The sequence below is a fragment of the Alligator mississippiensis genome, chromosome 4, assembly GCF_030867095.1.
Source record: "Alligator mississippiensis isolate rAllMis1 chromosome 4, rAllMis1, whole genome shotgun sequence".
Classification (NCBI taxonomy): Eukaryota; Metazoa; Chordata; order Crocodylia; family Alligatoridae; genus Alligator; species Alligator mississippiensis.
The window spans coordinates 40261811-40275081 of record NC_081827.1 but is presented as its reverse complement, the minus strand read 5'-3'; the positions used below and the strand labels follow the sequence as shown (position 1 = coordinate 40275081).

The window sequence follows — 13271 nt, the reverse complement described above, 5'->3', positions numbered from 1 at the left end:
GAGACTACAGGTGCAGCCAGCCTCCTGCTGCTAAAATGGGACCTAAAAATCTGTGGTAGGATATTTATGATGGATTCTTGTGTGTGGGCAGATGTTGCATAGGAACAACCTTTGAGTTATACCTCAAACTTACCTTGCAGCGAAGAAAGAGTGTTTGTTTTACTCATACTCCAAAAAGGAACAGGAACACGCTGCCACAGTTAAAGAATGGGAAATGTTGGTGTCCTAAGGGCTCATTCATTGTTTTTTGTGAAGTACACTGAGAGCTCCATATCTATAAGTTCAATGTTTTCAAAGTATCTGATTTCCCCATCACGCTTAAGCTAGTCTCATATTGGTTATGATGACGGACACATGTTTTCTCAAATAACTGGATGTTTGTTGTCAAAGGTCAGTGCATCCAGTGAGCATATATGCTGAAACCATCTCAGCATTCAGCAAAAGATTTGAAAGTTGTTTCTGCTGCTCTTGGTGCCCATGATTATTGCATTGTGCAAACCTGCCTTTTTTCAAATAATTAAGGCATTTCAGGACCTGTATTTAGTTGAGCCATTAAGAAACAACTTGGTTGTGCTTGATGTAGTGTTGTTTCTTGAGCCACCCATAAGCATGTAAAAACAGTTATAAAAATGTTCCTTGGAGTGCCTTAATTTTACTGTAAAAGTGGTTATTGAATTTATTTTTAAATGGTGATTAATTTAAAACACTCACGTGGTTAGGAAAGAGCAAGCTAAAATGAAGACATCTGTTTTTATGCCTAGTTTGGTGCATCAAACCCAGTGCAAGTAATCACCCTTACACAACAACCATTTTGCCTTATGAAATCACCTCAGAGAAATAACTGAGAATACCCAAAGTTATTAAATGTACCTGTCAGCATCTCTTTATTAATTACCTCGATTAAACATCCATATTATTGAGTCTGCAGAGCTTTCAGTTACATTTTACGTGTTTGAAAAATTATTTTTACAGTTTCATACAGATTATTCATCTTCAACCATCCCATTGTATTTATCCTTATGTAGTCCTGTAGAGATCTGTTAGTAAACAAAAGTAAAGCTGTAAAGAAAGTAGATTGTAAAATTTGGCAGCACTGCCACGTCCTTTATGCTCCCAACAGCACCCAAGATGTCTTAGATGACCATAATTTTTCATTCCCCTTCAAGTAATGTTGAAATGCATTCAGCCTGTGTGGATTGCCACTATTCCATAAATGAGGTCTGCGAATGCTTTGGAATATTTTCCTGTTGAAGTAGTTGTACTGGAGCACTTCTCTGATTGAACCTCTTTCACTTGAATTTTTTCAATTATATATTTATTTTGTTAAAAACTTTAGCCCTCTGTTCTCCATAAACATTTTTTCTCTCTAATAAAAGCTACCCTTGATTTATAAATAACAATAAATTAATTAAGTAATTACTTGATTTCCCCTGGCAATTTAACAGCTATTATGCATTTGAACTTCTTTAGGCATCATGTTCTTAATTCATAGGGTTTTATGCATAAGTACGGCATCATTATAAAGGAACAATCAGAAGACAGCTTTGAACAATCCAAGTTCAAAACCACATTAGCAAGTAACTTCAAAAAACTGACTTCCTTTGTGAAACTAGGAGTTTGTACATGAGAGAGTGCACCAGTTTAACTTCAGGTGATATTTTATATGAATTTAGCAAAATCTCTCCAAATTCTTTAATTCAACTAAAGAGCAACTTATCTTGATTTGACATAAGGCATTGAAGAGCTAAGCTAAGCCACAATAAATCACTCTTCAATCAAAATAAAGGGTATCCATACCTGGCTTTGTTCAGGTTCAAGTAAATTAGTTATACTTTTAAGCTAAAACTTAGTTTTAAATGTGCCCCAAAGGTAAGGGAGAGCAAGGTAGAGGAGTCAAGTGCTGAAGCAGTGCAGATTTTTTGAGGGATTTTTAATGCATCTTTCTCATGGAAAGAAAAAGCAATCTGATACTTCATTAATAGTGAAAGAGAGCCCCTTGGCATACACTTTGTATATAATACTCACCAGTATCAAAGTAAAACTTTAACTGTTTGATTTTTGAATTGCATTGAGATCTGCTGCATTCATTGTAAAAGAATGCTTCCAGACATCGAAATATATCTGTTTCAACAAGGCAATTGTTTTGGGCAATGCTGAAATAAAATTCATTAAGTAATTATCAAGTCTACCAAATCTCTTCAAAACTGTGCATTTTTCTTTGAACCAAAATATAACTTTTTACCCTTTCCAAGCTCATATTTTTACCATATTTCCCCTATCCATTTCCAGGCCCATACTTTTGTAGCAATGAGTTGAGATACAGTCGGCAAGTCTATAAAGAAAGTCATGGAAAAGTTATTTACTATAAAAGAATACTGGCTCGCTCCCATTGTGGAGGGAGAATTCTCTAAATACTATTTCACTAATACTGAAAGCAACAAAATATATCAATGTGCATGTTATATATGTAGTTTGCTTTAATGCCAGTTTTTCTGGGTCTTTTACTGGTCTGCTTCATAATGTTGGTCTAACTTTCTAGTTGGTCATCCTCATCTTGGGCAGCTTTATTTCCAAAAATGAAATCCCCTTAGTCATCACCAATGCTTTAATTTGCTCCTAGTTGCCCTTTTGAATTGTGCTCATCTAAGCAGGGTATCTAAGATGACTTTGCATCAGTGTGTCTATATACTCTGAAGTCTCTGTTAAGAACACAAGCATGAATTGGGAGTTACCAAGTTGTGCGATTTCCAGCTTGTCACTGACCTGTGTACACCTTCAGCTGATTGAATAATGCAAACATGAATGCTCATGCTTATTTAAATTCCAGTATGCAATTCAGTATAATTAACTTAATGTTTTTGCTATTTACAAATATACATGAGCAGAAATTTGTGTTTGTGAACCATGTGAAGAGGTGTTGTTCTCCTGAATATAGGTGCTTGCATGCATAAAGTTCAGCAAACAAATTTGTACATAGACAAAAACAGAGTCGAACTGAAAGTAGAAAAAAAAATTCATAATTCATTTGAAAAATTAAGCTCAGTTAATATTCTACCAACTTTAGGTATGTTTTTGTGTTTCAACTTCAACACTTTTTATCTCAAGTTTCTAGGCATATATACAAAAGAGAATGCTGTGTTTGTTTTTTTCCCCTAAGAATTTACTGAAGAAAGAGGCTGCAGTCTTTTTTCAGAACTAAAAGCATTGTTAGAGAAATTCTCCCTTTCCTATTCCTTTGCCATGTTTGTAGCTGGTGTAGAAATAGGGATGATGTAGACTCAGCACTAAGCAGGGGAGAAGTAGTACAAGCTAAAACTGAAAATAGGAAGTCCAAAGAGAAGTTTTCAGGTACCTAAATAGTAAGCAGTTTGCACTTCACAATTTAAGAACTTTGAAACCATATAAAGCCTGATGTTGTAGTGGAAAATCTTAAATGTTAAATACGTATGATGACCAATTTATCACATCACTTTCTCATGAAGGGCAATACATATACACAGTCTACTGTAGAAGATTGGTTCTTTGGTTCACTGTTTTAATTTTGTATTTATTTATGGTTTTCACTGATCCAGATTGATGCTGGTTAAAATTTGCAAACTGACACATTCAATGGGGTCTAATAATTTCAGAGGATGGAAACAGCAGTTTCTGAAAGTCAGACCTCCTTTTGGTGCTTCAGATATTATACCTAAGACACTGGTCCCTCTTAAAAACTTAAACCCTAATCACTAGAAGTGTGGATAGCTCTTGAGTACAAAAATATAACCATTAGTTTAATTCAGTTTTTGGTCATTTCTCCCTTACAGGAACCTCATCCTACTGGAATAAGTCCAACAAAAGGCCCCCAAGCTGGTGGGACCAGCCTTACAATCACTGGTATAAACCTGAACACTGGTTCCAAGGAAGATGTTAGCGTTTTACTTGATACTGAACCCTGCACAGTGTATGTATGCTGCTCTTAATAATATAGACCTATTTTCCAGCAGTATCAACCAGAATTAGTGCCCAGTGTACTAGGCATTGAGCAGACTTATTGTAAGAGAAAATCCCTGCTCATCTAAGCAAACAAGAGAGACCTAAGTTGAGAGAGAGGTAGGATGCACAAGCAGAATGATGACCTGCAGCTATTCGGAGAACTTGCTACAGTTTTGATTGGACTTTTTCCTCCTATGTTTTGACTGGCTGTTTACTCCAATCTTTCTCCCTTCCTTTCCTTCAAAATCTCTGTACCTCAGCTTGACATTACACTCACCTCTCTTGCTCTATTCCCCTTTCCCCAGCTCTTTCCATTAGCCAATCCTCTCCTAACTATATATCCCCCCCCCCCCCCCCACAAAAATGGAGCTAACTTGAGGGTTGTTGCCCATCACATTGTTTCTCTGCTTGTATGTTATGCTCCTTTCCCCAATTTCCTTCTTGTTTAAATGCTATGTTATATAAGGCAGTGCTTGTTTATAATCAGTGTTTCTGTAGTACCTAGCACAATGGGACCCCTTTTTTCTTTGATCCCTAATACTACCATAGTAAGCATTTGTTGGTGATGGTGGTGTTACTAGTAACTCGAAACATTTTTTCCTTGTCTTTTCTTTCTCACCTTCAGCATTGTATTTGGAGACCAAATAGTCTGCGTTACAGGACCTCATGACAAGGATGAAGAAGTTCGTGTTGTAGTGCACCATGGACCCACAAAGAAGGAAATAGAAAATCAAAAGTTTACATATAGCAAAAATCCTACAATAAAACAATTTCTTCCAATAAACAGCTTCAGCAGGTAACAAGAATGTTTTAGTTTTAAGTATGTTCATTCCTTATCAGGTTAAAACTCATGCTGTTTTTTCAAAGAAAGCTACTGTACTGGGCAGAAAGTTTGCAAATTTTCTTCTAAACCTACTAACATTTTAAGGTATTCTGTTTACCTTCAAAATTTAAATTCTGTTTCAAAATTAAACCTTGAACTCAGAAAAAGTGATGAGTTACTTTCAACTATAGCTTTCCAAAAGGAAGAAATGGAGAGATATTAAAGGGAATGTGAGACTGCCCAAGCTTTGCATAAACTGCAGAAAATGCAGAACTGTCAGAAAGGTCTCTTTGGCCATGCATTTCCAGACCAGGTCTTGCTTATCATTTAATAAGAGCCAGCCTGGTGGAAATACACAAGAAGATAAATCATGACTTGTCATCTTGGTTCAATGAAGGCAAAATGTAGTTGGTTTAAAAAACTGGATTTCAATAAGAATTTTAAGAATGTTTTCTCCTTGCTCCCACCCAATTTTATAATCAGAGTGGTGGCTGTTTTTGTTTTTCAGTTCCTTCTGTAAAGAAACATACCAGTTGCTTTCAACCTAAAATAATCCAGTTATTCCTATATAACACTTGTAGCAGTGTGACAGTTCACCTGGATAATGTCCCCTGAAATTGAGAGCAGTATTGGGACTTGTTCTTGGGGCAGAGACTGTGACTTTTATTCTGACTAGTCTCAGTTCCTGAATAGCTTCATCTCACCATCCGGGGGGCAGGCATGTTGGCATTTTTCATATTTGGAGAGCTAAGGACTAACTTAGATGCTTCCACTGTCTTCCCAAAATTGCGTGAGATCATGATTTTAATAGGAACTTGAAAGTAAAAGCTACTATGATTTCTTCAGGGAAATTGTTCTGAGGTTCCTCATAGTTTCATAGTTGGTAGGGTTGGAAGGGACCTGAGCAGATCACCAAGTCCGACCCCCTGCCATGGCAGGAAAGAATGCTGGGGTGAAATGACCCTGGCAAGGTGTCTATCTAACCTCCTTTTGAAGACCCCCAAGGTAGGAGTGAGGACCACTTCCCTTGGAAGTTGGTTCCAGATCCTAGCCGCCCTGATTGTGAACTAGTGCCTCCTGATATCTAGCCTAAAGCTACTCTCCATCAACTTATGGCCGTTATTCCTCATTACTCCCGGTAGTGCTCGAGGGAACAGGGACTCTCCCATTGCCTGCTGGTCCCCCTTGGCAAGTTTATAGACAGCCACCATAGATTTCATAGATATTAGGGCTGGAAGGGACCTTGGAAGATCATCGAGTCCAGTCCCCTGCCTGAGGGGCAAGAAGTCAGCTGGGGTCATAGGATCCCAGCAAGATAAGCATCCAAATTTCTCTTGAAGGTGTTCAATGTAAGTGCTTGAACCACCTCCAGTGGCAGGCTATTCCAGACCTTGGGGGCTTGGACAGTAAAGAAATTCTTCCTTATGTCCAGCCTGAAATGGTCTTGCAGTAGTTTATAACCGTTTGACCTCATCAACCCTTGGGGCGCTCTGGTGAACAGATGTTCCCCCAGATACTGGTGGTCACCCCTGATAAACTTATAGGTGGCCATCAGATCACCCCTGAGCCTGCGCTTTTCCAGGCTAAAGAGCCCCAGGGCTCTCAGCCTGTTGTCGTAAGGTCTGTTTTCCTGACCTCTGATCATGTGTGTGGCTCTTCTCTGGACTCGCTCAAGCTTCTCCACATCCATTTTGAATTGTGGTGCCCAAAACTGGATGCAGTACTCCAGCCGCGGCCTCACCAAGGCTGAGTACAAGGGGAGAATAACGTCCAGGGATTTGCTTGAGAAGGATCTATAGATGCAAGCCAGCATTTTGCTCGCTTTACTAACCACAACATTGCATTAAAGGTTCATGTTCATCTTGTGGTCAATGATGACCCCCAAGTCTCTTTCTTCCGTAGTGCTAGCCAGCGTAGCACTGCTGAGCCTATAAGGATGCTGCAGGTTTTTCCTCCCCAGGTGGAGAACCTTGCATTTTTTGGTGTTAAACACCATCAGGTTCTCGTTCACCCATTTGCTGAGCCTGTCCAGGTCAGCCTGGATTGCCCTCCTGTCTTCAGGTGTGGATGCTTTGCTCCAGGGTTTGGTGTCATCGGCGAACTTGGCCAGTCTGCTTCTGACTCCAATGTCCACATCATTAATGAAGATGTTAAACAATATGGGTCCAAGGACAGAGCCTTGGGGGACCCCACTGGTCCCAGGGCACCCTGACAATTGACTTCCGTCAACCACCGCCCTCTGGGTCTGACCACGGAGCCAATTTCCCAGGCAGCAGATCATGGTGGATCCAAGGCCACAGTTGGCCAATTTCACCAAGAGGTGATCATGGGATCCCCTCTCAGCCTTCTTTGTGGAGGCTGAACAGGTCCAGGTCCCTCAGCCTCTCCTCCTAGGACCTGCCTTGCTGCCCCCTGTTCATGCGAGTGGCCCTCCTCTGGACCCTCTCGATGCTGTCCACATCCCTTCTGAAGTGCAGTGTCCAGAGCTGGACGCAGTACTCCAACTGCAGCCTGACCAATGTCGCATAGAGGGGGAGGATCACCTCCTTGGACCTACTCATGATGCATCTCTGGATGCATAACCAGGTGTGGTTAGCCTTCCTGACCATGTCCACACATTGTTGGCCCATATTCATCTTGGAGTCAATAATGACTCCGAGATCCTTTTCTGCCTCTGCGCTGACGAGAAGGGAGTTCCCCACCCTCTAGGTGTGCTGCTTGCACTTGTCCATATTGAAACCCATCCTGTTCTCATCTGCCCACCCCTGTAACCTGTCCAGATCTGATTGCAGCCTGTCCCTCTCCTCTAGTGTGCCCACTTTTCCCCACATCTTAGTGTTGTCTGTGAATTTGAAAAAGGTGCTTTTCACCCCCTTGTCCAAGTCGCTGATGAAGAGGTTGAACAGATACAAATACAAATTAACCCCATCTATAAAACAGTTAAAGTAATATCTAATTGATTGTCATTTTAGACAGTGGTGCCTAAGCTTTTTGGCCACCGGGCTAGATGGGCAGTGCCTGGTCCATCTGCAGGTCAGATCCAGCTGGTAGTCCTGAACTGGCATCTGGAGCAGTTGCAGCAAGAACCCAGCTGGTCATGTGGAGCAACAAAGGGGTTGGAGGTGGGAGGAGCTTGGCTTGGGTCCAACTTGGGTTTGGGGAATTTGGCTAGGGGAGTGGAGATGACAGTATTAATGACCACTCCTCCCCTGCTGCCAAATTCCCTAACCCATGGGCTGGATTCCAAGGTGCTGTGTGCTTCATTTGGCCTATGGACCAGAAATCGAACACCCCTGGTTTTAGACATTTAAGTGGAAACATCTATCGTTTTGGTTATTTTTATGGGTGCATTTGACTGTATTTTGTATTTGGTTTCCTGTTAGTAGTGAGTTCACCCAAAGAGTTCTCAAATCCCCACTGTTCCTCAAAATGTATCCTGCTGTAATATGCTTGTTGTGCATCACCCTCCCTCTCAATCGTGATTACTCAGCATTGAATGAATCTTTTCCTCATATTAATGTGTCTTGTTTGTAATGCTGTTACAAAGGGGATCAGCATCCTATGACTTGCCAACTCTAGAGTCAGTCTCTCTGGTTTGTGTGTACACTTCAAAAAGGGATCAAGAGGTTTTCACATTTTAAAGAAAAAAAATCAGAATGAAAGAAAACATGTATTACAAAAATAAGTAAAAGGATCTGTAGTCTCCCAAACTATTTTAACTACTGTTTAGAAACTGATTCAGCTTCAAATTGGTGCTGTCATGTTTAAAATTTTCTGTTTTGATCTGGCATTACTGGAAGTTCTTATATTGAGTACCTAATTGTTGGGCAAACACCCACTGGCAAAGCTGTCCAAAATAATACGTGAAAAATTCATAGATGAGAAGTAATTGTGTGCCGTTGTAGAACTTTACTGATGATTTGTCCCTGTTGTTTTAATTTGTTTTTCAGTGGGGGGAGAAATATTACTGTAACAGGAACAGGGTTTGATCTCATCCAGAGTTTTTCCCTGGTTGTAACTGCTGAGTTTCCAGAAGAGCGAAAGAAAACACTCAATCAGAACTCCAAAGAAGTGAGCTTTCTTTTTTTGTCAAACGTGTTGTCAATAAGATGCTTAAACATGAATTGGCTTGGGTTGGGATTCAGAGAAAACTTCAAGTTCAGGTTTATACCCACAGATAATAGCAGATGAAGAGCCAGATTGTGCATGCAACAAAGCAAAGCCCTCCCTTCCCCCTTTCTAGCAATAAGATGGCAGGCAACATGAATGTGTGTGGCAGAACTAACATCTGAATGGTGAAATGAAATTTCTTGGGAAATCCAAAAGGAAATTATTTATCTTTTACCCTGCCCTCCCTACAGAGTTCTTAGAGATTTAGCTAAAACTACCCAAATCCCAATCACCCTAGTTCTTGTCTTTGTAAAATCAAAACCTGAGAGAGTCTGCAAGACCAAAGTTCCATTTGTTTTACGTATATGCCACCTGTGGTGCATGTATGTTTACGTATGTGAAGTTTAAAAACTATTCCCTTGGCAAGGACATGCTTCCCCACAACCAATTATCTCATTGTTCCACGCAGTTTCTAATGGAGACTGGAGTTTACTGCTATAATTAAGCTAAGGCATCCTCAGATTAAGACTTCTCAAAAATAGGAATATTGTAAAACATTTTAAGTCTTTTTTGTGTTCTAATTCAAATTTGTAATTTTTGAAAATTTGTATAAATTATGTAACCTTTTCTGCAAATTTAGTGTAATCTATTTAATGACCTGCGACTATTTAATGACCTTTAATAAATCCAAATCTCTGTCATATTCCTTTAGAACTTTAGAAAGTAGAATTGCAAACATTTTTTAGGCTATGGGCATAGGTGTTCTTTGAAGTGCTTCAAACAGTGAGGATACAGAAGTACATAGCCAAAGAAATGTTTAAAAAAAGGAGGGACATCTCTGGAGCACTTTGTAAGCATGTTGGTGTGCTTGATGTTCTATAGGCTGGCTTTAAACTCTCAGGAACCCATCAGTCAGTCCTCTTAATGCAAAACAATAATCCTTGCTATGAACAAACAAATGAGCAAAACAAAACCTTTTGCTTTTCTCTAGGAAAGGAGAGACTTTTCAGCGCTGGTCCCTTCCTAGCAGCAAGCTTATTTAGGATCTAGTCTGCCTCCTGATCACAAACCACTCCTCCCTGGAGCCCACCAGACTCTGCTCTCCTCTGTGTTCTTTTAGCTGCTAGGGCAGGGGCAGGCAAAATACAGCCTGCAGGCCAGATGCAGCCCATCAGGCCATTCTGTCCGGCCTGTGGGACCCCTCGAAAAAACAATTATTACCAGCCAGCAGCTGCCTCTCTGAAAGCTGATGGGAGGTGGGCTTTCAGATACCACACGCCATTGGACTGGGTAGGAGGCTGGGTGGGTGGGTGGGTGGGTGTGGGGTTTGTGGGGGAAGGGGTTTGCTGGTGGTTGTGGATGAGAGAGGTTGTGGGGGGAGAGAGGTTGTGGGGAGCACAGCCACCACCAGCGGCAGCAGCAGGACCTCAGGGTGCTCATGGCCTACAGCAAGCAGAGCCTCCCAATGGTGCGCGGCTTCAGGGGGCAGGGGTGCTGCATGTGGCAGCACAGAGCCAGCCCAGCACACTGGCTCATGCCTTCAAACCAGACACTCTCACACTCATGCACACAGCTCCCCTCCCACCCACCCCCCAGCCCACGCACACTCTCCCCCCCGCCACAAAGCTCATACCCAACCACAATCCCACAAACCACCCATCCACCCACACACATTCCCACAACCAACACCCCTCACAGATGGTCTTGATGTTCCATTAATCAAGCTAACCTTACTTGCTCCTGGTTTCTCCCTTCCTGTTTCACAGCCCTGGAGATTGTTTAGCTTTTTTCAAAATCATATATTCACCCACATAGATGAATCTTCAGCAGCTACTAGGGTTTCAGCTTTTCAGTTAAGCAGGAAAGGGAGAGTGAGTGAGCTGTGGATTAAGCTCTGTTCCTGCTCTATGCAACCTTAACTGGAAAAATCTTTTTTTCTTCATTCTACCACTGAAAAATAAGATGTGTATATATTCCAGGGCATATTCTATGCAAGAAATTATAGCAGGTCTAATAAAAACTCCAAGACTCTAGGTTCTGTAAAGTAGATTATGTGTCTGATATACCAACCTGTTTGGTTTCTTTTAAGTCAGTGAAGATGAACTTCTGGCCCACAGGCTAAATCCAGTCTGTGAAGCCATGTCATCTGGCCAGTGGGGCTCCTCATAGTGGCAGAAATTTGGCAGCAGGAGAATGGTAGTAACATTAATTGCCAGTCTCCCACTACCAACATGTGGGGACCCCAGTGGGCCAAATAATGCAGCCCTGCTCATGGATCAGTGCACAGCCAGATACAGATGCATGGGGCCAGTCAGGCATTTGGTCAGATCTGGGGACACTGGACCACACCTGTGGACTGACACCATGCAACATCCCTGCAGGGAATCCAACCTACAGACTGACCCTGCACTATTCATCCAGCCTGCGAAGCCAAAAGGTTGGGCATTGCTGTTTTAGGGTTTTATATCACTTTATTTTGATTTATTCATATTATGGTCATACCAAAAATATGCTCGGTGTGGTGTGAATTCATTTGCTTACCCCACTGTGGCAGGGCACTGTTGGTGCCTGCCACTTTAAGGGCCTGAAGCTAGCAGCCAGCAGGTGCCTGATGAGGGCAGCCATTTGGGATCCAGGGCTGCCCATGTAAACAGGGCATTTTGCTACTGGAAGGCCAGGCAACAACATTGCCTGGCTGCAAGGCCGCGAGTATCATCCTGGAGGTACGGGAGGAGCTGTAGAGGATGGTCAGGAGGCTCCTGGTCCTGGGCATGACCTAAAACTGCACACTGCCAGGAATGGGTGGCCTGGTGGGGTTCCCAGTAGTGCGGGAGCCCCCAGGAAATGCCAGGCCAGTTATCACCCTGGTGAAAGGTGAGTAGGGGCGCCTTAACCCCAGCCCTCACCTTGTGGTGGATAGAAATAACATCTAAGGCTGAGCACAATGACCTGCTGCTCTGGGGGGAGTGAGACCCTGGAACACCAGTCACGTTGTGTGCTTTGTAAGATCAAAGGAAGGAGTAAAGGCCAAGTAAGCTCTGGGGAAGCACCTGAGCCAGTAGGTGAGAGACCCCGGAGAGCCAGGCATACTCTCTGGAGCACCTCAGCTGGGAATAAGGGGAACCCCACTCCAATAATGCAGGCAGGAGGGGAAGACCCTGCTGAGGGACTTGACGTGTCCATGCTGGGGCTAAGACCTAAGGGTTGAAGGGCCAGGGGCCCACCGAAAGGCACACCCATTTTGAGCAAGGGAGCTTGGGATCCCGACTGGGCCTGAGATGGGGCCAGGGCTTGTGTAAGCCAAAGGTCCCCATGCTTGGGGGCCACAGCTAATAGGGTGAAGGCGAGGTTCTAACCAACTGCTTGAGATGCCATCTGCAAGGCTTGGGCCACGGTGTAGGGGTGGAACGGAGCCGAGGACACCCCCCCTAATATCGGGGTGCAAAGAAAAATGGGCAGCCTCCCGCCTTATTTAACAACTTATTAATTTCCAACAAGGTGTGGCAGGCGAGACAGGTGGGCGACGTGCACAGAGGCAGGTGGGAGGCCAGTGACAGTGCTAGCCTGAGTGAAACCCACTTCACCACACCCATACGAAAGATTTGCAGGCTTTCTTGTGGAAATCAACAAAATAGGTGCCAATTTTCTTCATGATGTTATGTATTAATAATTGAATGAAGAGAAATCCTAAAGTAAACCATTTGATAACTATATTATTCAAATGTGTCTGGGAACACCTGATGCATCAGATGGAGAGATGTGCAGTATGTAGTGTGTGTGTGTAGATAGGTATGGGTATATGTATGTGTTATAATGTTAGTGTTTAAAAATCATATATATTATTAGATGCATGTATTTTTTTAATGGAATGTCATGAAAACACTTATTCTTAGCAGTAGGGTATTAGAGGTCAGAGATAAAATATGCTAACAGTTAAAGTAACTAGATATTTGGAGGCTTATGCATTTTATTCAGAAATCTTTCCAATCCTGAAGATGCTCTTACAGTACAGATAAATTATAACAAAGATAAATGAAGTGACCAAGGTTGCAATAGGTAGTCTGGGTTAGGGCTAAGGAGATATGCTCTTCCAGTTATGTGTTTATAAATTTTATTCCATACTAAACTGGTTCTAAACCACAAAGGTCAGATATTGCTATTTTCCCCTCAGTTTGAGGAGTGTTAAAACCTCAGATTTCATTTTGCATGTAACTCATTAGATTAGACCGGAGCAATGGTTCATTTTCATCAAAACTATGTGATACTTCTTCTGTTATTTACTTTGTGATGGAGAAAACATCGTTCAGACTGTGATCTATTTTGTAGGTGCTGTCTAATCAAACCTCCAAATGTGCTTTGTTTT

The 13271-nt window shown here is 42.1% G+C and overlaps 1 protein-coding gene across 7 annotated transcripts in view; it reads left to right on the top strand.

The window, feature by feature from the left end:
* The window catches only part of PLXNB2 (plexin B2), a 345929-nt gene that overhangs the window by 298330 nt on the left and 34328 nt on the right, over positions 1-13271 (top strand). For all 7 annotated transcript variants that reach the window (XM_014601042.3, XM_059725915.1, XM_019491747.2 and 4 more), the window contains 3 exons: positions 3807-3943; positions 4601-4771; positions 8749-8869. In XM_014601042.3, coding sequence (XP_014456528.1) covers positions 3807-3943; positions 4601-4771; positions 8749-8869 — 429 coding nt within the window. The remainder of the gene's footprint in view (positions 1-3806; positions 3944-4600; positions 4772-8748; positions 8870-13271) is intronic.